General features: G+C 38.7%; 1 protein-coding gene across 1 annotated transcript in view; it reads right to left on the minus strand.

Annotated features, from left to right (window-relative positions):
* The window catches only part of LOC140620047 (lipoxygenase homology domain-containing protein 1-like), a 47,476-nt gene that overhangs the window by 14,259 nt on the left and 8,846 nt on the right, over positions 1-24,371 (minus strand). The window contains exons 2-4 of the mRNA XM_072803813.1: positions 17,299-17,457; positions 6,982-7,040; positions 5,916-5,960 (exon numbers count right to left, since the gene is read on the minus strand). Of these exons, the coding sequence (XP_072659914.1) occupies positions 5,916-5,960; positions 6,982-7,040; positions 17,299-17,457 (263 nt within the window). The remainder of the gene's footprint in view (positions 1-5,915; positions 5,961-6,981; positions 7,041-17,298; positions 17,458-24,371) is intronic.

The raw sequence follows: 24,371 nt of genomic DNA on the forward strand, positions 1-24,371 counted from the left end.
TCTCTCCATGCCTCTACTGATTATCCACCTTACCAGGGCTTCTAGCTTAGCTTGCCTCTCTTTGAATATTTGCTAACAACTCTCAAGTACTTCATGCTCTAGCTTCCAAGCAACCTACTAGGTAAACCTACCTTCAGAACCACATCACTGGTATCATTAGGATAGCAACACATGGTCCTCAATTATGGAATTCAAGTCTTGACCTACATATGCAGTCTACATGAACTACCCTCTACCAATTCTACTGCTGCAGTTATCTATTGCTGAATAACAAATCCGAAAACTGAATGGCTTTAGTCAGCAATAATTAATTAATTCTTTGGCCAATGAATCTGCAATCTGAGACAGAGTTGGCAGAGAAAGTTCATCTCTGTTCTACCCAGCATCGACAGGGGTGGCTCAACAGCAGACAGAGGGATCCATCTTCAAGATTGCTCTCTCATGTGACTGGCAAGTTGGTGCTGGCTGCAAGTTCAGACAGGGCTTGGGGCAACACCCTTTGTGCCTCTTTATGTAGACCTGTCCATGTGGTCTGGACTTTCTCACAGCATGATGGCTGGGCTCCAAGAAGAAACATCCCCAGAGAGAGCGCCAGGCAGAAGCACCATCACATATTTTGACCTACTAGTACATGGCAGGAACATCACATAGCATGACTTCTGTTCCACGCTCTTAGTTGAGACAGTCTCAAAGGTCTGCCTAAGTTGGTTCCACCTTTTTTATGGGGAATTGGCAAGGTTCTGGAAGAGTTCATGGGACAGGAAACATAGTTACAGCATTTTAGCAAATATAGTCAGCCACATCTACCTTTCCAGACTTGCACATCCCAACTCCCCAGTCCCCTTTTCCAACAGAACCACGATTCTCTAGGTCAGTGGTCTGTAACTGGGGGTAATTTCTCCACCCAGGGAACACTGGTAAAACCTGAAGACATTTTTCATGGTCACAACTAGTGGCTGAGTATTATTAGCACCTAGTGGGTAGAGGTTCAGGGATACTGCTAAACATCCTATGGTATACTTGACAATTCCCCACAACAAAGAAGCATCCAGCCAAAACTGTCAATAGTTTCAAGGTTGAGAAACCTTGCCTCAGATTATGTAAGAACCACTTGATTAATCCTATTTCACCCCAAACTGTACTATGCTTTTTGTGAATTATCTTCAAATACAAATTGGTTAATAGGCTCTTTGTGGCAATATGTCTGCATATCTGTTGGATATTCTGAAGATACTGAGATCATATTATTGTTTTAGTGTCAACCCCATTATATTCAATTACTGTGTTGAATTATGGGTATTTTGTCTCAGTCAGGAAGAGATACGAACCAATATTCTAGAATAAATGCAGCATGAATGACTATCCAAACAATGGCCATTTACTGTCAGGAGAAACATGAGGCAAAAGCCAAGCAGGGGGTATGGGAAGCACTGCATTGTCTCCCTGTTTGCTCACTTAACTCTTCCTGGCAGAGCCATGTCAAACAGACTTACCAAATAGTAAGTCACAGCATATCTGGCCTCTGATGATAATTCCTGTGAGCGCATCTTCTTCCTTTTGGTTCCAAACTTGTTCCCAGGCTGACTTCTCTTTTCCCATTTAGCCACACTGGAATTTGTTAACCAAATTTCAGGCAATGTATGTTGGGACTGACGAGGCAATCCCAGAGATGGTGTCTCTGGCATCTCAGCTGCACACATCGAGGGCACTTATCCAGGACACCAACACCTCAGGCCTACCCAGGTTCTCAGGTACCCACAGCATGTCTTGCTATCCAGGAAGCAAGACTGACTAAACAGGTAGAAGGTTCCAACACAGGAGCAGGTGGTCACTTCATTATCCACACAACTACAAAAACAATGTGCCATAAATGATCACAGTGGGGGGCAATTCAAAACCATCTACACTTGATTTGTAATGCGTGCATGATGATGTTATAAAAGTTTATTTAAAAAAAGGAAAAAAGTTTATATTAATTATGTTGAATTCAATAATTAAATTTCAGTTTCTTTCCTGGGGCAGACACTATGGATAGTAAGACCTACAAAACAGGGCAGCCTAGGTGGCACAGTGGTTTAGCGCTGCCTGCAGCCCGAGGTGTGATCCTGGAGACCAGGGATCGAGTCCTGTGTCAGGCTCCCTGCATGGAACCTGCTTCTCCCTCTGCCTCTCTCTCTCTCTGTCTCTCATGAATAAATAAATTAAATTTTAAAAAAGACCTGTAAAACATGTAAAGAAAATATAATTGAGAGGAGAGAGAAGATATTTTAATAATCTTTTTACCAAATAATCCACCAAGTTGCTAATAATCATGCTGCAAAGAGTTGGCACTGCCTATAAATAAATACATAAGTGCTCCAAGAATTTTACAGTCCCTCAAGTCAGAAACCCTTGAGAATGTGGAGGAAGCTCAGTTATTTAAAGTGAAGTAGTTTTCTATAATGCTTAAGAGCTGGATTCTAATACCAGTTCTTCCAGCCACTAACCATTTGACTTAAGACAAGTTTCTGATACTTCTGAGCCAGTTTCTTGTGATGATATTTTTAAAGCCCTGTAACTATAATACCACTAAATTCTGGGCAAACTGAAAAGCAAAAACAAACTTTTAATACATTATTTCATTTCTAAGAAAGAAAAATTCCTCACTGCTAAATAATAATAATAATAAGAAGAAGAAATAGGGGCCATCAGCAAAAGTGGTGAGTAGTCGGCACTCAGGAAGACTGGAGCGGCACCTGTAAACGTCAATACTCCCAGCCAGGGGATGGGAGGCTGCAGCCACACAAGGCTCGGAGCTGGACCTGACACATTTGAAGTAAGCCAAAAGGGTCTACACCCTTAGTGAAAGGTTGGGCTCCAAATAATCAACATCAAAGGAAGCCTCATAGAAACCTGATTTGTCTCCACAAAGGTTCTAAGTGAAAAAAATTATTATCATTTTTTAAAGGATTTTATTTATTTATTCATGAGAGACATGGAGAGAGGCAGAGACATAGGCAGAGGGAGAAGCAGGCTCCTTGCAGGGAGCCTGATGTGGGACTCGATCCTGGGACTCCCGGATCATGCCCTGAGCCAAAGGCAGACACTTAATCGCTCAGCCACCCAGGCATCCCATGAAAAAAATTATTAAAGAAGATGTGGTTTATGTATACAATGGAATATTACTCAGCTATTAGAAATGACAAATACCCACCATTTGCTTCAACGTGGATGGAACTGGAGGGTATTATGCTGAGTGAAGTAAGCCAGTCGGAGAAGGACAAACATTATATGTTCTCATTCATTTGGGGAATATAAATAATAGTGAAAAGGAATATAAGGGAAGGGGGAAGAAATGTGTGGGAAATATCAGAAAGGGAGACAGAACGTAAAGACTGCTAACTCTGGGAAACGAACTAGGGGTGGTAGAAGGGGAGGAGGGCGGGGGGTGGGAGTGAATGGGTGACGGGCACTGGGTGTTATTCTGTATGTTAGTAAATTGAACACCAATAAAAAATAAATTTAAAAAAATTATTAAAGGATAATATACAATAATAATAATTTCCCAGAGAGTTAAAAACATCCTTTCACTTGCATCTGGAAAAAGGGTAAAAGCTAAAGGTTTAAAAATACAGCCTAATCATCTAGAAAAACAGCACAACAAAATGAATTGAAAGGCATAGATAATGTATACATATACAAATATATATTCATTCTCAATGACTAGGAAGAATTAGAAGAAGTTCCTTTAAAGAACAGTAAAGACTCTGGAGTCAGACAATTTGGATTCAAATTCTAAATCTGCTGCTTGCCACCTGTGTGACATTATGTGAGTTAAAAAAAAAATGTGTGTCCTTTAGTTTCATCATCTGTAAATGGAATAATGATACACCATGGGTTATTGTGAGGATTAAGTAAATATATCTAAAACATTCAGACCCCACATAGTAAATGCTGTATGAGTTCCCTATTAGTGTTGCCATTACTGTTTCTACTCCACATTGTACTACAGACCTAGATAGCATTTTAGGACAAGAAAAGGTGTCATTATTCACATATGATATGGCTGTCTTCACAGTTCAAAAAGTATGTGAAATTTATTAGAATTAGAATTAATGTATTTATTATTATAGAATTAATATAAATTTATTAGAATTTCAAAGAGGGCTTACCTTAATGGCTAGCTATAAGCATTATACAAAAGGCACTGATAATTGTTAGACAATTCAATCCGGCAATGTATGTCAAAAATATTATTCATGACCAAGTTCAGTCTAAATTCAGAAATGCAATTTTACTATGGTAAATGATTTCACCTATATTAATTATAAATATTTATGTTTATAAGGTGTCAAGTTTGGGAAACATGTCTTAGATAATTGTGGGAATTCATTAAATATGGTCTGGAGTTAATGATGGTACATAATTGTATTTATTGTTAATCACCTCAAAATGAAATTAAATTAACTCAGTTGATTTCTTCTTTTCCTTTCTATGATTAAACTGAAATAGCATCTTGATCTACTTTCTATTTGCTCTTCAACACTTTTAACTACAATGTAACACTGCCTCATCAGATTAGACTACTTAACTTCCCAAGGTTCCTTTCACACCATAAACAAGCTTATTCATAAAACTATTAAACTACTAATGTATTTCTAGAATCACATCCCAAGAAATGTTAAAGATTGCATTCTTCAGAATTTAAAAAATGAAATAAAATAAAAGAGGATCATTCACAGACAAATAATGATAGTGTCCCATGAGCTAAGGTCTGTGATTAATCTGTGTTTGTACTATAAAAAAATACATTTTAAAGAGACTATAAAAATAGACTAAAACCAGAGAAATGATTAATTATAAGAAAACATTTTATAATAATTTATTTAATTAAAATTACACTAAAAAAGTATATCTACCAAGCTCCATGGTAAACACAGCTGCTATATAATGAAACTTCATTATATTTGGTATAACTAATGTTTATTACATGGTTAATATTATTAACAAATGACACTCAACATTTTCAGCCTTATTCAAAATCTTTAGCTCAAAACTATTAGCCTATATTATTCATATATAAACCATCAAATCCTGAGATTAATGGTTAATTTCCTACCTAGAGTGCCATTTCAAGCTTTATCACTTACAGGCTTCCTGTAAGACATAGGACTTTTGAGGTCCCTTAAAATTACTATGAGATTCTAGAACAATAGTAAAATTACATCCATATTAACAGTCTGACACATGTACAGCCTATCCCCTATAAATAACTAAAAAACAAGAAGTAAAATATAAGCCAAAATACAATTTCTAATATAATAAATGCAAATGCTAGTTATCAGAATGGACATAATATTTGCAGCTCAGTAGCCATTCTAATCAATACAAGACTTTATAAATATAATAATGTGAGCATTGACCCTTGCCTAGTTTCAATTTGCCACAAGTGCAGACATTTTGGGGAACATAAATATTTGTTAATTTGGTATGCATACTGGTAATTTATATTTATCCATCTCATTCAGATCAGACTTAAAATGTAAATATATTAATAACATGATTACAGGTTGATTTGAAGAACATCTAATAGAAAAAGCTAACCTCAAAAGACTTAAAAGGAAAATTGAAAACCAATATGCAAAATTAATTTTAAAAAAGGACAACTAATAAAAATTAATCATTTAGAAAATGATTATTTTACCCATTTATTTAAATTACTGAAGTTAAAAAAACATTTGGGGCTAAAGTTGCTTATGTTAGTTTCTTTATAAATCAAACATTAATATAATGCCTGTTGTTTACTCATTTTAAATATTTTTTGATCAATAGCTTAAACTCAATAAGAATATACTAAAAAATGTATATGACAGGTAATCTTGAAACAGAAGTAGATCATTTCAGATGATTAGAAGATGAAAAGTGGCAACATTTACCATTTGCTTCCTCTTGTATTTTAGGTTGACGATTTATTTGCATTTCTGCAAAAATAAAAGTGAAGTACAGTTAATAATAGATCTGTCTGATGACATTACAAGTGGGGGAACAAGAAGTGTGATTTAACGCTTTAATAGTAGGTAGTATGGGGCACTGGGTGGCTCAGTCAGTTAAGTGTCTGCCTTCAGCCAGGTCATGATCCCAGGGTCCTGGGTCAAGCCCCACAAGCTCCACTGCTAAGCAGGGAGCCTGCTTCTCCCTCTGCCCCTGCCCCTTCCCTTCACTCATGTTCATTCTCCCCCCACCCTCAAATAAATAAATACAATCTTAAAAAAAACCTCTTTAATGATAGCAAACCCTTAGGTTGATTTTTTTTTTAATTTTATTTTTTTTTATTTTTTTTTTAATTTATTTTTTTATTGGTGTTCAATTTACTAACATACAGAATAACACCCAGTGCCCGTCACCCATTCACTCCCACCCCCCGCCCTCCTCCCCTTCCACCACCCCCAGTTCTCTTAGGTTGATTTTTAACTGATAGCAGGGCTTATAATGTTGCCAAGCCACATCTTTATATGTGCTTTTATTTTCACTGTGAGGAAAAACAATAAATCTGATGCAAAGGGTAAAGTATCAAAAGGGACATTCTGGGGGCAACTATGGAATGTTCCATGATACACAGTTGTATCAAAATCATCTTCTAATATGTCATTGTGTGTGTGTGTACCACATCTTCTTTATTTGTTCATCAGTTGATGGACACTTGAGATGTTTCCATAAAGAGAGAGAGAGACAAACCAAGAAACAGATTCTTAACTATAGAGAACAAACTTGATGGTTACCAGATAGGTGGTAGGAAGGAAGATGGGTTAAATAGGTGATAGGGATTAAGGACTTCACTTGCTATGATGGGCACCAAGTGATGTATTGGAAGTGTTGAATTCGCCATATTGTGCACCTGAAACTAATATTATATTGTATATTAACTAAATGGAACTTAAATAAAAACTTTTTTTAAAAAATCATCTTGTATTTTCTTCTACTGAAGTTTTCATTGATCCTCACCTTGAAGATAAAGTTCAATTTCTGAATGAATTATGCCCTGAGACATAAAAGGAAGCCATCTGAAGAAAAGAAAGAAAAAAGAGAGAAGAAAAAAGAAGAGAAAATTAATTTTTGCTTTTCTTAATTTTTATAATAAGCTTGGTTCTGCACTAATTTTGAACATTAAAAGGTAAAAATAGCTTTTATAAAGGCAAACAATTCAATCTACTATGTACTCATGATTGTGCTAAGAATGATATCACAACTAAGGCTTGAAGACTAAAACACATAAACTACTAAACCAGCTAACCATCTACCTCTCCAGGTTTGTCATCTCCAGTCACTAACACTCGTAAATGCACCTGGGGCTCCAGTAGAGCACTGCCCTGCCAAGTTGTAATAAAGGCAAGGGTTGGGGAGCCCAGGTGGCCCAGCGGTTTGGTGCTGCCTTCAGCCCGGGGGGTGATCCTGGAAACCTGGGATCCAGTCCCACATCGGGCTCGCTGCATGGAGCCTGCTTCTCCCTCTGCCTGTGTCTCTACCTGTGTGTGTGTGTGTGTGTGTGTGTGTCTGTCTGTCTGTCTGTCATGAATAAATAAATAAAATCTTTAAAAAATAAAAAATAAATAAAGGCAAGGGTTGGTGCAGCCCAGGTGGCTCAGTGGTTTAGCGCCTTTGACCCAGGGCATGATCCTGGAGTCCCGGGATTGAGTCCCACGTCGGGCTCCCTGCATGGAGCCTGCTTCTCCCTCTGCGTGTGTATCTGCCTCTCTCTCTCTTCCTGTGTCTCTCATGAATAAATAAATAAAATCTTAAAAAAAAAAAAAGGCCAGGGTTGGTCTAAGACTTTGAACCTGATACCTGGGCTAGGCTAAAAGTGTGGCTCACCCATTGGCACAGGAAAAAGAAGGTCCCTCATTTTAACACATCCTCTATGGAGATCTCTAACTTGCTTTCAAATTACTTCCTTTGATATATTTTCCTCAATGTCTCAAAAAAATAGCAGTACTACCTTAAAACCTGATGAAAATATTACCACTTTGGAAAATGTTCTTATGCTAAGTAATAGCTCATTTTGGTAGTTTCCCTCTAAATCAGCTAAACTTCTGTGTTAGAAACTCCATGTCATAGAAAAAGCCAAGGCTGAACTCAGAAAGCCAATGTTATCACTCTTGGCTTTGGGATATTACCCTCTTGAAGCTTCGTTTCCTTGACTAAATTATCTGCCTTACAGAGCTGCTGTGAAGTTGAAATGAAGTCACATGGCACATAAATGTTACTACTATATCACAACAACCAGTTATTTTTATCCCTCAAACACACTTCCATTCCTTCTATCCATCCATTCAATAAACATTTAGAAAGTGCCTTACATGTACCAGACCCTTTGCTAAGTACTGGGGATACAGGAAGAATAATAGAGACAGGGAGCCTGAGCTGAAGGAGCTTTCAGTGTAAAATGTGGAAATAGATGTATAAAGGTATAAATGTACGAAGAGTTGTAAGTGATGTAAGAAATACTTAATATTGCAGGAGCAGAAAAGGAGACTGGCCAACTCTGAATGGCAAGAATGGAGAAGTACAAAGGAACAAAAAAAAAAAAAAAAACAAATGTCAACAAAGAGGTCACACTTGATTGGAAGGTTGGAAAGTAGGTAAGGAGATGTCTGACAGCCAAACAAGAGATTGGGAAGGGCATCACAGGGAGAAAAAAATAGCATTGGCAAGGGTACAGAGACAAGGTCCCACACAGGAGACTTCTGGAAAAGATTTGGGGGCAGGGTGGGGCCCCATGTGAAGGTCACTGAAGGGGAGGTCACTGCATCTGAGAATATCAAGTGATTCAGAAGTGGAGCTATGGGACTGACTCCACCATACTAGCCTTGAAATCACCAGATGATGCTAATAGATAGGGTATAAAAGCTAACTATGTTAGTTCATGCAGTTCTACTCAGCTGTCAGGATAGCTCATCTCCATTTTTCAAAAGCTTTGAGAGATTCCATTTCCTTCTAACCACTGAGTGACCCAGATGTCCCTCTACAAAATTTTTTAAAAATAGCTTTATATTACCAATAGATATTTATTCATGAACCATTTCTAATTAATAGAACAGGATAGAATTCAGCTGGTATAGATGATAGTTATTTGCAGCACACACATATTTTCTGCTATATATGCCTCTACCTACCTGCCTAGGCCTGTGTCCATACTCATCCTTGAATTTCTACCCGAGAAAGAGCTGCAAAAGAGACTGAATCAGCCAAGACTAATTGTTGAAGATTGTGAACATGTTATTGCATTAGAACATGAAAACTCCCCCGAAATCCAAGGAATAGATGAAAAGTATTAGAGCAGTATGGCTTCAGAGGAGCATGATTAAAGAAATAGAATTAAAGGGAAACAGGAGGAGCCTGCTTGCCCAAGAACACTCACATATTATATAGCCAAGAGCAGAAACATGCTTAAATACCCCAGATCACCAGGGGGTTCCCTTTCACTGGGCTAATCAGGAAATACAAACACAGAAACAAAATAGAAACCAGTATTTTAAGGTTAAAGTAGATACCACAGAATGTATTTGAGTGATCTTGCCTTCAAATATATGATGTGTTTTAGGTGGGGAAGGGGCATAAAAAGGTGACACAGATTAGATTTTGTCTGAGATACATTTTAGATAATGGCAACTACTCATTCACATTGAAAATGGCAGAAGAAATACTAAATGCTTGTAAGAAGGTTCTACATTTCCACCCCCATCCCAAGAAATGAGCAAGACTCATCCCTGCGCCTCATTCTGTCAGTTTCCCACCATCACTACTTGTCACTTCCATACTGAGGAATGGTTCAAACTGACAAAAAGAGCCCGGAAATCTGCAGCAGCACAAATACATGCTCAGAATAGCAAGAAATGATTAATAGTGGCCTCTTTCAGGAAAAAAAAATCAGTAAAGTTAAATGATTGCTCACTGTCTCATGATAATTTTATTATTTTCTCCCTATAAAAATAGTATTTTACTTTTCTGTATTTTTTCAAAATTTAAGCATCCTTTCATATCTGTTATTCATCACCCCCCCCACCATTTCCCAGAAAGGGAAAATAAAACCATTTGTACATAAGCTGAATTATTTTCACAATAAGCAAATGCATAAACAATTTTTACCAATACACCTGAGCATGTTATAGAGGGAATTCACATAAAGATGGGTGATCTTTAAGGTTTCTCCCACTGCTTTTTACTAGTCTCTCCTTCCTTTCCTCTTTCTCTCCCTTGCTGCCACTCCTTCTTTCCTGGCCAGGTCTGTACTTGGAACAAGAAACCATGTTGGACAATAAAAACAAATGTATGCGACCTTCCCCTTAAGAAGTTTATCATCTAGTACGTGAGACAAGCAGAGAAAGCTTCATGACATGGATAGCATTTTATCCTGGGCCTTGAAGGATAAGGATTTCACTAAGTAGAGGAAAGAATAAAATGCTAAAATGTGTGAATTAAGAGAGTATTAATGTTCCTGGAGAATGTCTAGGGGAGGGAGCAGAATATACTTTATGAGGGAGAATTGGGAGAGAAGCCCAAAAGACTGATGGGGAGATGGAGGGGTCAACTCATTTTGCATCTTGCACCACAAACCAACACCTTACACATGGCTGTCCTGGGTGCCACACTTCTCTTACCCATGCAAAAGAAGGGTGATATTTCAACCGGGCTGCCCTGGTTCCTTTCCTAACCCTCTCCACAAATTAAGTCCTGCCCTGTATACAACTTAGCCTATGATTTATTCACAAATTTGCCAAATTTAGCACATACTCCTTGAGTACCTACATTTTACTGTAAGTTTGTCCTATGGACACTGAAGGTCTTGATTTTCACTTTCTAAGGGCATGAACATTCATATGTGATTTCCTTGGAATAAACACCAGAAATGGCATGAAGCAGTTAAGTAAGGAACATATTTTATGAATGATAACAATGGAATGGTGCAGAGGTGATCATTAGCCTTGCTTCTGTTTAAGAATTTCTTGCATCGGGGATCCCTGGGTGGCTCAGTGGTTTAGCGCCTGCCTTCGGCCCAGGGCGTGATCCTGGAGTCCCGGGATTGAGTCCCACATCAGGCTCCCTTGATGGAGCCTGCTTCTCCCTCTGCCTGTCTCTCTCTCTCTCTCTCTCTCTCTCTCTCTCTCTCTGCCTCTCATTAATAAATAAATAAAATCTTTAAAAAAAAGAATCTATTGCATCAAATGCAGCCCTGCCATGCCTGATGCCACAGAAAGGAAACCATAGAAAACCCACCCCTCTCTGCCAGACAATGAAGGCAGAAAAGTCCCTGTTGTGGCTGATTACGAGCAATTTCAGTTTTTCAAGACTGAGATATCCTTAGAGAAATAAACCATTTATTGGCATAAAAACAGTGGAATATTAGACTTTTTAACCTTTGTGTTCATTCTAAGAATCACTCTTTGGTACTGTATTAATACTTCAAATTAATATTAAGTGATAATTTTGTTTATACATGTCTTAGACACATTTAAACCTTTTAGATTCCATGTTCCAATTCCAAATCTTTCATTTAATGTGATTTCCCTTAGGGCTTATGGTGTCTTCATTAATACATGCCCTTTGGTTCAGTTGAATGTGCATATAATTTTAAGCTATTGCATGGGACCCATGGTAGGGGTTGACAGTAGAAATATAAGACATTAGACTGACCTCGAGGAAAGTCTCATGAGAGCGGCGAGAAATTGGAGAGACATAAACACATAAACACAATTACAGGTAGTAAATGCTGAGTTAACAGTTATGTGCTTTGCTAAAGTACAGAAGGGACAGTTGGCCCAATCTGAAGGTTTAGGAAATCCTCCTTAGCAGAGGGGACACAACCTCTTGTTAATTCACCAGTCAGCAGAGTAAGAGCCCACCAGACCCCAGGCATTGGGAGTGATCAGGAGTTGAGCGAACTCCTACAAGATAGCACCAGTGGAAAGGAGCACTGAGGGCCGACAGGAAGCAGAGAAGAACCAAGTCGAGTTCAGGCTGTGCAAGGTTGGTGTCAGCTGCCAAGGGTGCTATCTCAAGGGTGTGAGGAAGGCCTCTTACCTGCTCTGCTTAAATGCCTGCCTCAAGTGCCTACAGGGCTCATGCTTCTTTTAATGGAGCAAGAGACTCTCGTTTCAACAATTAGTAAGAAGATGTTGAGGATTATTAAATGGTGAGTATGGACCTCAAGTGGAGGTGGCATTCCATTCACAAAAAAGTACTCAGGATTTGCTGATAGTCTATTCTATCCATAGTGGATACTTTTAAAAGTCTTCTTTCCTTCACTTTTATACAAAGGAAATGATCTCAACCTTTCACAAAAAAACAAAAACAAAGTAAAGAATATTGCATAGAAATGAGGCTGGAACACTTTAAAAGGATTAGTTGCAGTATCAACTCCAAGGAACACTGTGCAGAGTCTTGTCCTTCTTCCTTAGGATAATACGCATCAGGGTCACCCCACCTATCTGACCACGATTTGGCTTCGAGTGAACAAAGCAGGTCATGCTGTTCTGCCTTGACAAGTTCAGTTAGATAGTTTTTTAAAACATCATTTATTTGTATTTAGCTTTACAATTTCTCATCCATAAATCACCTTCTTTTTAGAAGTGCCCTTAGCTGGATCTTTCCTTCAAATAAGCTGCTACCACAAGCTAATGCCAGTTTCATTTCCCAAACCAGTCAGGAGTAATAGAAGGCAACACTGAGTGGTTCTTGGCTCCCCTGTCCCTGAAGAACTTCACTATTAACCATCTGTGAATCTAGACCCTCCTAGGTCAAGAGGGTTAACAAATATATTTGTAAATGACATTGTGTCTTTTAAAAGGTAGATACTAACTTCTTGTCAGTGATCTAATTAAAAGTCTACATGCATGCACACGTAGATACACACACATGTACACAACATGTACAAATTTGGTAGCATACAGAAAGGTCTAGAAATCTCTAATTTAAGGCTAATAAACCTTGCAGTGGATAGTACATTGTGAGATCCGCTCATATAGTGTACTGGATTAAACAGTGTCCTCCAGAACTCATGTTCACACAGAACCTCAGAATGTGACCTTATTTGAAAACAGGCTCTTTGCGGATGTAGTAAATTAAGATGAGGTTGTACCAGAGTGGGGTGAGCCCTAGTCTAATGACTGATATCCATATAAGAGGAGAAGTGACACAGTGACACATACATAAAGGAAAAGCACTGCCATGTGACAGCAGAGGCAGACACTGGGGTGATGCAGCTACACACAAAAGGATACTGGCAACTGTCTAACCACCAGACCTGCTGGAAGAGATGGGGAAAGATCATTCCCCAGAGACTTGAGAGGGAGCATGACCTTGCTGATCCCTGAATTTCAGACTTCTGGCCTCCAGAAATATGAGAGAATAAATTTCTCTTGTTTTAAGTCACCTCGCTCATCATTTGTTATGGCAGTTGTAGGAAACTAATACAAATAGTAAATAAGAATATTTACTTCAGTTCAAAGTCTGATGAATGCTTACCTGCTTTAAATATAAATTTCACTTGCTCCAAACCTCAATCAGCCAAACTTTGTGTAAATGATAGAAATTCAGTGGTGTGTACTCTATCTATATAAAATGTACAAAAAGCAGAAAAATAAAATCTTCAGGTATAGAAATAAAATAAAACCATAAGGATGTGGGTGTTGAATTGAAGAGGAGAAAAGAAAAAAGAAAGGGAGATGCGAATCCTCACAGGAAGCATCTGTGATGCACAAAAGCATCCTCTTCCTGTAGCTGTGCTTTATATTTCATTTTTTCCCGCTTACCTATAAAAGGAACAAACACTTGGTGGTCCTTTTCTCTGTCCTAGTTCAGCTGTGCTGTAAATTCTTGCCCCATGAGGAAGCATCAAGGACCATACTGAGATTTTCTTTCCTTTTCCCCTGTAATATATATTTGAACATTTTTGCTGCCTACACCCCAGAACTCATTAGTCATTATGAGTGCACCCAGAACCCCACCTTGGCAGCTCCCCATCAGGTCTGAGAAGAGGATAAGCAGTCCAGAAAGAGGTCTGTCTGTTCCTGTGTGCAGCGTGGGTCTCCTTTCCTATCAGAGCGGCCATCCAGACTCACACCTGCCTTACTTACAGTAACTCATCCTTGACCTTTCACATGCAGAGAGAAGGCGCTGATAGCACAGAAGCAACCACCCACAGCTTCTGCATGGTCTTCTGTTGCAGAAAGGAACCTGCTGTGCCTGAGTTCTCTTCCTGGTGCTACTACTCTTCTGCTTCTTTAAGAATTAAGAAGGCAGGGATCCCTGGGTGGCGCAGCGGTTTGGCGCCTGCCTTTGGCCCAGGGCGCGATCCTGGAGACCCGGGATCGAATCCCACGTCGGGCTCCCGGTGCATGGAGCCTGCTTCTCCCTCTGCCTGTGTCTCTGCCTCTCTCTCTGTGACTATCATAAATAAAAAATAAATATATATATATATATATATTTTTTTAAAAAAAAGAATTAAGAAGGCAGGATCTGCCTCATCTCTTCATTCCCATGGATAAGAAGGAATTATTTTTGCAACTCACTTTCTTCATCAGGGTATTGTGTGAATAAGCATTGGCTACCATTTCTTCAGGACTTATTACTATGTGCAGAACACCAAATATTAACATTTGTTATATCAGGACAGTGTATATCTGTTCTATTACTTTTGGTCAGTTAACGTACTTTGTAATTAAAATTTTTCCAGCTTTAATCCATTGAAATTAAATTAAGCCATCACTTATGCTTCTTCCTTCCAGACAAGGCCACACTGGCTTAGTGCAGACATGAGCTAAGGTAGTGCAGGTAGTGTAGTGAAGGCAGCAGAGGTAATGGTGGCAGAGAGCTGGGCAGCACCACTGTCATGGTATGTATGTGTAGGCATGAAGTGTGATGAATAAATCTAAATAACCCCATGAAGACCTCACACTCTAAAAAAATCAACTGTATTAATGTGATAAAATATATCTGAACCTAAGAAGAAAAAGCTTGATGAATCACTCCCTAGCTCTTCTGATGTAAGGATTAAAATACAGCTTCCCCTCTGCCCCAAAGACAACTGCGTGCTGTGGGTGGGAGAGGCTGGGAGATGATGCCCAGTCCTCTTCAACACTTCTTGTCACTTAGCAAATTGGGATTCTGTGTTATGCTAAGTTCTGAGAAAGCACTAGGAGTAGGAAAAGTATTTCCAGTTGTGCCAATTAGCTCATGCCAGCAGCAGAATTTGAATGGGAACTTAAAGAAGTATGATAGAGTAAGGAAGGGCATTCTTAGGTGAAGAATAGCACACTCCAAGGGACAGAAGCAAATGCAACAGAACTTGTTCTGGCAATAATAGGTGGCCTATTTTCACCAAGATCTTTCAAGAGGACAATTAAAAAACAAATTGGAGGGGGATCCCTGGGTGCTCAGTGGTTTAGTGCCTGCCTTTGGCCCTGGGCGCAATCCTGGAGTCCTGGGATCAAGTCCCACATCAGGCTCCCGGCATGGAGCCTGCTTCTCCCTCTGCCTCTCTCTCTCTCTCTCTCTCATAAATAAATAAAATCTTAAAAAAAAAAAAGAAAAACAAATTGGAGGGGGAATGGAGTCAAAGCCTTCAATGGAAAGATCATGAGATTGTTTTTGGTTTACTAGTATGCAACAGAGATTAATGAAGATTTCTGAACAGGGAAGTGATACAGTTAAAATACTGCCTCTGGAACAAAGGAACAATATTTTCCCCATTTTTTAAAAAAAATTTTAGGATAAGACTATACAACAAGATACTAAAGATTTTATTCTTCACAGAAGAGCAAAAGAAAAATGAAAGTAAAAATAAAGTCAGAATGATGTTTGCAAATGTCAAGACTCAGAGCTAGACGCTGCCCTCTTAGCACAAATTAGCTAGAAAGTAGTGATCAGGGAGGACAGAAGAAGGAGGAATCAAGAAAATGCAGAGACTACTGCAATAATCTAGTCGAGGACACAACTGGAGTAGAGGAAGTAAGAACAGGATAGAATTAAACAAGCACTCTGAAAAGGACTACAAAGGCAGAGAAGAGGGCGCACCTACTGTGGTTCCCTCTGCTCACCCCCAGTCATCTCTGGCTGGTAGTTTTTAGTGCCATGAGTTTAGGATTTTTAGTTGAATTGACTCGTTTTTTTCCGCTCCATGTTTTGCTTAGTCATTAAAGTTGTAATTGTTTTGACATCTCTAAATCTATACGCTTACATTTTCCAGTGCCAGTTTTGTCTCTCTATTTTTTTTTTTGCCTCATTTCCTGTTGATGATCTGTTTGGAAAGAAGGTTGTAGGGTCCCAACATTGAAGATTCATAGTTTCAAGATAGACCCGCAAGTTTCTTACTCCATGTCCATAGATGATTGGGTTTTTGTGTAGAATCCCATTCTTTTTAAATTTTTATTTAAATTCAATTAGCCAACATATATTACATACTTAGTGTCTGATGTAGTGTAGAACCCCATTCTAATTCAATCCCATTCATGGGTCTGGAGCCCATCCTTTCCCCTGGGATGAGAACCAAGCAACCACAAGCTTTAATACCTGCCTGGTGGAAGCTGGGAGCTTCCTGAGAGAGGACTCAGCAAGGGTCTAGAGAGCAAGGCTAAAAACCTGGAGGCAACAGAGCCAAGTCAGAAACGGTTGCCAAAGGATGAGGAGTAGGAGGATAAGACTGATGGTGTGTAAGAGCACAGACTTGCAAGGAGCAGTAAATAGTCCATGGAGATCTAATGCACAGTGTAATGAATATAGACCATATTGTACTATAATTACATAATGTGTAAATATTGCTACAAAGGCAACCATATTATAAAATATGAATGTATCAAAATAACACATTGTATACCTTAAATTTACACAATGCTGTATGTCATGGAGCTCAAGGGAAAGCCCAAGTTATCTAGATTTTAATCTTTGTCTTTCTTAGGTTCTGTTCTAACAGTTCTCACTGAAATTCTTCTTGCTTAATTCCCCTATGAAACTGTTATAACACTACAATTTTAAGTAAAGAAGCCAACATTTAAACAAGTGTTCCCATGACTGATAAAAATTTTCCACTATTAAAATCTGATCCTTCTGTAATATATAGAACACTGAAATAATAAGAAATTATAAGATTTCTTTACAATGCTTAGCAATAGATTATTTATTCAAACAATCAGTGAGTGAAGATGATACTGAATACTGAATAAATAACATAAAAACACACATGTACCTAAAACACAAATACACTCACATGACACACAGCACTATCCACATTGCATCACACTCTTGAAGTACCATAAGGACAAGCACTACCTTTCACAGGTGAAGACGGACTCAGATGCAGTACCAGGTTCTCTGACCACGACCTTTTCGCAGTACCAGTACTGGGATTCATCACTGGCCTCACAGCGCAACAGCACCTTCTGCAGTTTTCCAAGTGACACTGCTTCCACTTGAAATGTATGTCTGGTTCTAGAGACAGAGGAAAAACCCACAGAAATAACATGAGTCCAGCATATGACAAATGCAGACAGTAATAATAGCCCCAGGACTGCCAAAAGTAGCACAATACTCTAAAAGAGATATGTTACTACAGTTAGCATCGAAAGGGGTAAGAAGGAAAGAAAAATAAGCAAATTACTTTTATCTATTCAAAATATATGTCTGTGCTTTTGTTCTCTCTTGTAGTTTTATTTTCTCTGTTTATAAGTGTATTCAGTGTAAGAAATAAACCCTAAAACAAAGGTTTCCAGTTTGTGGCTTTTCCCCTCCTCAGACTCCTGCGCTGACAAAGTTTAGTAAGTGGGCAGGTTGAAAACCATGAGCCCTAATAGGCAAAGTATTTAGTCTCCATGGATGTTGATATATTTTGAGGCAGGTAGGAACAAATTTTTCCTTCATCCTTCCCTTCCTCCTTCCCTCATACCCTCCTTTCTTCCCTCCCTTCCTCCTTCCCTTCCTCCCTCTCTCTCCTCCCTTCTTTCCCTTCTCTTCCCTTCCCCTTCCTCCCTTCCTCCCTCCCTCCCTCCCTCCCTCCTTTCCTTCCTTCCTTCCTTCCTTCCATGCTTCAACAAACCCTCCCTATACATTCCTCTGTCAATAATACATAGACCACATTCTTGGATCTGTTGTGAAAGAGTATCCCGGAATCTTGACTCTTTTTTTTTTTTTTTTTTTGTATTGGAGTTCAATTTGCCAACATATAGCATATCACCCAGTGCTCATCCCATCAAGTGCCTCCCTCAGTGCCCATCACCCCAACCCCCTGCCCACCTCCCTTTCCACTACCCCTTGTTCATTTCCCAGAGTTAGTAGTCTCTCATGTTCTGTCAGCTTCACTGATATTTTCACTCATTTTCTCTCCTTTCCCCTTTATTCCCTTTCATAATTTTTTATATTCCCCAAATGAATGAGACCATATAATGTTTGTCCTTCACCGATTGACTTACTTCACTCAGCATAATACCCTCCAGTTCCATCCACGTCGAAGCAAATGGTGGGTATTTGTCATTTCTAATGACTGAGGAATATTCCATTGTATACAGAGACCACATCTTCTTTATCCATTCATCTTTCGATGGACACCGAGGCTCCTTCCACAGTTTGGCCATTGTGGATATTGCTGCTAGAAACATCGGGGTGCAGGTGTCCCGGCGTTTCATTGCATCTGTATCTTTGGGGTAAATCCCCAACAGTGCAATTTCTGGGTCGTAGGGCAGGTCTATTTTTAACTCTTTGAGGAACCTCCACACAGTTTTCCAGAGTGGCTGCACCAGTTCACATTCCCACCAACAGTGTAAGAGGGTTCCCTTTTCTCCGCATCCTCTCCAATATTTGTTGTTTCCTGCCTTGTTAATTTTCCCCATTCTCACTGGTGTGAGGTGATATCTCATTGTGGTTTTGATTTGTATTTCCCTGATGGCAAATGATGCAGAGCATTTTCTCATGTGCGTGTTGGCCATGTCTATGTCTTCCTCTGTGAGATTTCTGTTCATGTCTTTTGCCCATTTCATGATTGGATTGTTTGTCTCCTTGCTGTTGAGTTTAATAAGTTCTTTATAGATATTGGATACTAGGTCCTTTATCTAATATGTCATTTGCAAATATCTTCTCCCATTCTGTAGGTTGTCTTTTAGTTTTGTTGACTGTTTCTTTTGCTGTGCTTTTTATCTTGATGAAGTCCCAATAATTCATTTTTGCTTTTGTTTCTCTTGCCTTCATAGATGTATCTTGCAAGAAGATGCTGTGGCCAAGTTCAAAAAGGGTGTTGCCTGTGTTCTCTTCTAGGATTTTGATGGATTCTTCTCTCACACTTAGATCTTTCATCCATTTTGAGTTTATTTTTTTTGTTTTTTTTTTAATTTATTTTTTATTGGTGTTCAATTTACTAACATACAGAATAACCCCCAGTGCCCGTCACCCATTCACTCCCACCCCCCGCCCTCCTCCCCTTCCACCACCCCTAGTTCGTTTCCCAGAGTTAGCAGTCTTTACGTTCTGTCTCCCTTTCTGATATTTCCCACTCATTTCTTCTCCCTTCCCTTATATTCCCTTTCACTATTATTTATATTCCCCACATGAATGAGAACATATAATGTTTGTCCTTCTCCGACTGACTTACTTCACTCAGCATAATACCCTCCAGTTCCATCCACGTTGAAGCAAATGGTGGGTATTTGTCATTTCTAATAGCTGAGTAATATTCCATTGTATACATAAACCACATCTTCTTTATCCATTCATCTTTCGTTGGACACCGAGGCTCCTTCCACAGTTTGGCTATCGTGGCCATTGCTGCTAGAAACATCGGGGTGCAGGTGTCCCGGCATTTCATTGCATTTTTTTTGTATATGGTGTAAGAGAATGGTCTAGTTTCATTCTTCTGCATGTGGATGTCCAATTTTCCCAGCACTATTGAAGAGACTGTCTTTTTTCCAGTGGACAGTCTTTCCTGCTTTGTTGAATATTAGTTGACCATAGATTTGAGGGCCCATTTTTGGATTCTCTATTCTGTTCCACTGATCTATGTGTCTGTTTTTGTGCTAGTAACACACTGTCTTGATAATCACAGCTTTGTAGTACAACTTGAAATCTGGCATTGTGATGCCCCTAGCTCTGGTTTTCTTTTTAATATTCCCCTGGGTATTTGGGGTCTTTTCTGATTCCACACAAATCTTTAAGTAATTTGTTCCAACTCTCTGAAGAAAGTCCATGGTATTTTGATAGGGATTGCATTAAATGTGTAAATTGCCTTGGGTAGCATTGACATTTTCACCATATTAATTCTTCCAATCCATGAGCATAGAATATGTTTCCATCTGTTTTTGTCTTCCTCAATTTCTTTCAGAAGTGTTCTGTAGTTTTTAGGGTATAGATCCTTTACCTCTTTGATTAGGTTTATTCCTAGGTATTTTATGCTTTTGGGTGCAATTGTAAATGGGATTGATTCCTTAATTTCTCTTTCTTCAGGCTCATTGTTAGTGTATAGAAATGCCACTGATTTCTGGGCATTGATTTTGTATCCTGCCACACTGCCAAATTGCTGTATGAGTTCTAGCAATCTTGGGATGGAGTCTTTTGGGTTTTACCGTACATAGAAAACCCAAAAGACTTCACCCCAAGATTGCTAGTGGGAGAGTTTGACTTCTTTGCCAATTGCCAATTTGAATGAAGAAGTTTGACTTCTTCTTTGCCAATTTGAGTGCCTTTTATTTCTTTTTGTTGCCTGATTGCTGAGGCTAGGACTTCTAGTACTACGTTGAATAGCAATGGTGAGAGTGGACATCCCTGTCATGTTCCTGATCTTAGGGGAAAGGCTCCCAGTGCTTCCCCATTGAGAATGATATTTGCTGTGGGCTTTTCGTAGACGGCTTTTAAGACACTAAGGAATGTTCTCTCTATCCCTACACTCTGAAGAGTTTTGATCAGGAATGGATGCTGTATTTTGTCAAATGCTTTCTCTGCATCTATTGAGAGGATCATATGGTTCTTGGTTTTTCTCTTGTTGTTATGATCTATCGCATTGATTGCTTTACAAGTGTTGAACCAACTTTGCATCCCGGGGATAAATCCCACTTGGTCATGGTGAATAATCTTCTTAATGTATTGTTGGATCCTGTTGGCTAGTAATTGTTGAGAATTTTTGCATCGGAATCTTCACTCCTAGAGTTACGCTGTCATGTCAAAAACTCATTGACATTTCTAGAGAGATGCAGGACCTACATCAGTGTAGGGTACACTGGTTGGAATTAAAAGAACTCCTTCACACATTACCTTCTCAAAGATTATTATTGAGAATAACCACTTAAAATTACCTAAGGGTCACGAACTTAATTAAGTCTGCAACATTCCCAGAAATGACAGTTGACTCTTAGCCACCCTACTTTGTGGTAAAAATGCAAATTCAGTATTGCTTGTATTTTCTATATGGAATACGGTGTCTTAACGGTTGTCTACATTGTTATCCAGTTAAATTTCAGTTCTGTATTTGAAGACGTACTACCTGGATTTTAACTCTTGATTCCATGTTGTTTATGTACATTTTTAAGCCAAAATCAAAACATTACTAGTCCAATGATATTTCTGTAAACAAGACTATGACTATACATGTTCTTGGGTATGCCTGAATTCCCAGTGTGCCTCTACAAGGCACAATTTCACAATACACATCACCTGCTATAGCAGATGCACTTGCTGCTCCACCCCCTGTCTTCCAGGTCCCCTTCTGAGTTCACCTGCTACTTTGGTAGATAATTTAGGGATGCTGACAGCTTTCTTTCTCAACCCTCTATGTCTCACTGTCTCTTTGCCTGAGGGCCTCCTTCTTGTGGGAGAGTTTCAAGAATTATTCTGCAGGGTTTCTTAAGGTCCCCAGCAAGGATTCCAACTCCTTAATGTCCCTATATGGCTTTCTCCCTTTCCTGCCTCATTGTCCCTACTCCTTCACTCCAAATGTACTTATTGGGATCACCTCCCAGTCTTTGTCTTATGGTCTGCTTTGAGGCAAATCCAAACTATGATATCTCAAGATCCAGAAAGGTTGCCTAAATCAGCCTCCTGGTTACTTCTTGTTTCTTTTTTTTTTTTTTTAATTTTTTTTATTTATGATAGTCACAGAGAGAGAGAGAGAGAGAGAGAGAGAGAGGCAGAGACACAGGCAGAGACACAGGCAGAGGGAGAAGCAGGCTCCATGCACCGGGAGCCCGATGTGGGATTCGATCCTGGGTCTCCAGGATCGCGCCCTAGGCCAAAGGCAGGCGCCAAACCGCTGCGCCACCCAGGGATCCCCACTTCTTGTTTCTTAAAGTAATTTTAGTTTTGAAGACAGAATTAAATTAGGTCTATTACATATGTCTCTGCATTTTGATTATGCCACTAAACACTCTATAGAGAAAAATGACAATAACCAGACCAATCAGTGGCTAAGATGTGAGCTGTGGCTGGTGTGAAATCATTCTGGTAATAAATTAAAAGGTTGTTGTCACAACAACCTTTGTCACCTGCACAACTCTTGAAATCATTTGGCATTCCCATTATATTCCATGCATTGAGGAAAATAATAGAAAAATGTTAAATGGGCCAGGGAAGAATATCTCTAATTCTGAACCTCAAAACATACCAGTAAACCCACATTTTTTACTCTTATTTATATACATTGATTGTAAGTATACCTCCTGCCCAATTTTAATTTCATCTATAATGTACCCTCCACATTCTCTGGTAAATGCTATATACAGCAATAAACCGAAGATTAATCATCAACATGACTTGTGAAATCTTAGCATGTAACTTCACATGATGCTACACACCAATAGACCAACTAACAGACAACCAGGAAAGATGGAGCCGCCTCCACTATCACAAAGTCATATAAATTACAAAATGGTAGGGTGAAAGAATCTGGGGCTGATGGAATGCTAGGAGGATTCCATGGGAGATAACATCACTGATCACTTTGTGTAATAATAAGATCATGACATCTAAAACTGTTTCTATTCAAAATTAATGCACTTATGATGACAAATATTAGGCACAATTTTGTTTATTCCTTTTTCCAAGCTCCAGCTTTCTTCTTCATTCTGATGAAAGCATCTGTGTAATCTGCAGTGACAATAGAAGCTTTAATTATCTTTAAGATTGCTGATACCTCAAAATAATTCATGAACTTCAACTACAAAAAAAGTTTGAGAAATAGCACTCTTGAACTGGTTTAGGAGCTTTCTTTCTTAAAAAATATATCCTAGGGTTACATAATCCCTGTTTTTAGTTACAGACCCCAAATAGTACTTTCTTTCTATATATAAAAAATAACATTAAAATTAACTGGACTGATTACATATTGTACTATCTAATATATAGAAAGACTCCTGTATATATATATATATATATATATATATATATATATATATATATATATAAAATGGTGTGAAAATAATTTAGTTGGATCCATTCAAGATGTTTTGAAGAAAGGCTGCAAATCAGCCTTGTGTTCTATGTGAAATGTACAATAATGGCCCTTCTATGACCCGACCTTTTAGAATAATACTTTGTACTTTTTCATCCCAACAGGGCATGTTCATATATATTTTTCTCCAATATCAGCTCATTTTTTTCTTATACTGTCACTAATTTTTAACATCATTTTCTTTGTTCTATTACTCATTGCTAGCATAGTGTGTCCCATTTTTCTTTTAAGAACTTCTAAAACAAAGCATATTAGGAAGTCTGGTCAGGAAATCTTGTGTTAAAGATGTCCCAAAACTAAATCTTAAAGGGTGTCAAGCACCTTTCAATTTTCAGTTATAAGTGCCCACCTTCAGGAAGATTGCTAAACACATGGGAAAGTTATTTGTGTGGGCTCACCTGTCCTCTTTGAAATTTTACTGGCATGTTAGATTTGTCCAGTAGTCTAAGACCAGTGTCTCCCCTCTCCCCACAGAGACACAGGGAAACTTCAGACTCTGTTCCTGCTCTCTTCAATTGCCCAGTATGGACATCAACATGGGATCTCACTACTGGCAAAGCAAAGGGAAGAGAAATAAAAGGAAAGTCATTATCTGGGAATTTGTACAAACAAAATCCAGATCTATGGGTCAGGCTACAATAAAAAAGCAGTACATGAGAACTCCTCTAATCTGGACTTTCTGTATCTATGGAGAGATTTTTAAAGTTTTTTCAATTATTATTTTTAATTATGAATGGGCATTTTTATACCATGAACTAATGCCTAGACGATCTGTAGTTTTTTCAAAAAGAGAAATAAAAGTTTTTTTTAAAGGCTGTTCTTGGGGCTCCTGGGTAGCAGAGTGGTTAAGTACCTGATTCTTGATTTTGGCTCAGAGTGTGATCTCAGGGTCATGAGATGGAGCCCCATATTGGGACAATAC

Source organism: Canis lupus, chromosome 28 (genome assembly GCF_048164855.1).
Source record: "Canis lupus baileyi chromosome 28, mCanLup2.hap1, whole genome shotgun sequence".
In the NCBI taxonomy this organism is placed as follows: domain Eukaryota; kingdom Metazoa; phylum Chordata; class Mammalia; order Carnivora; family Canidae; genus Canis; species Canis lupus.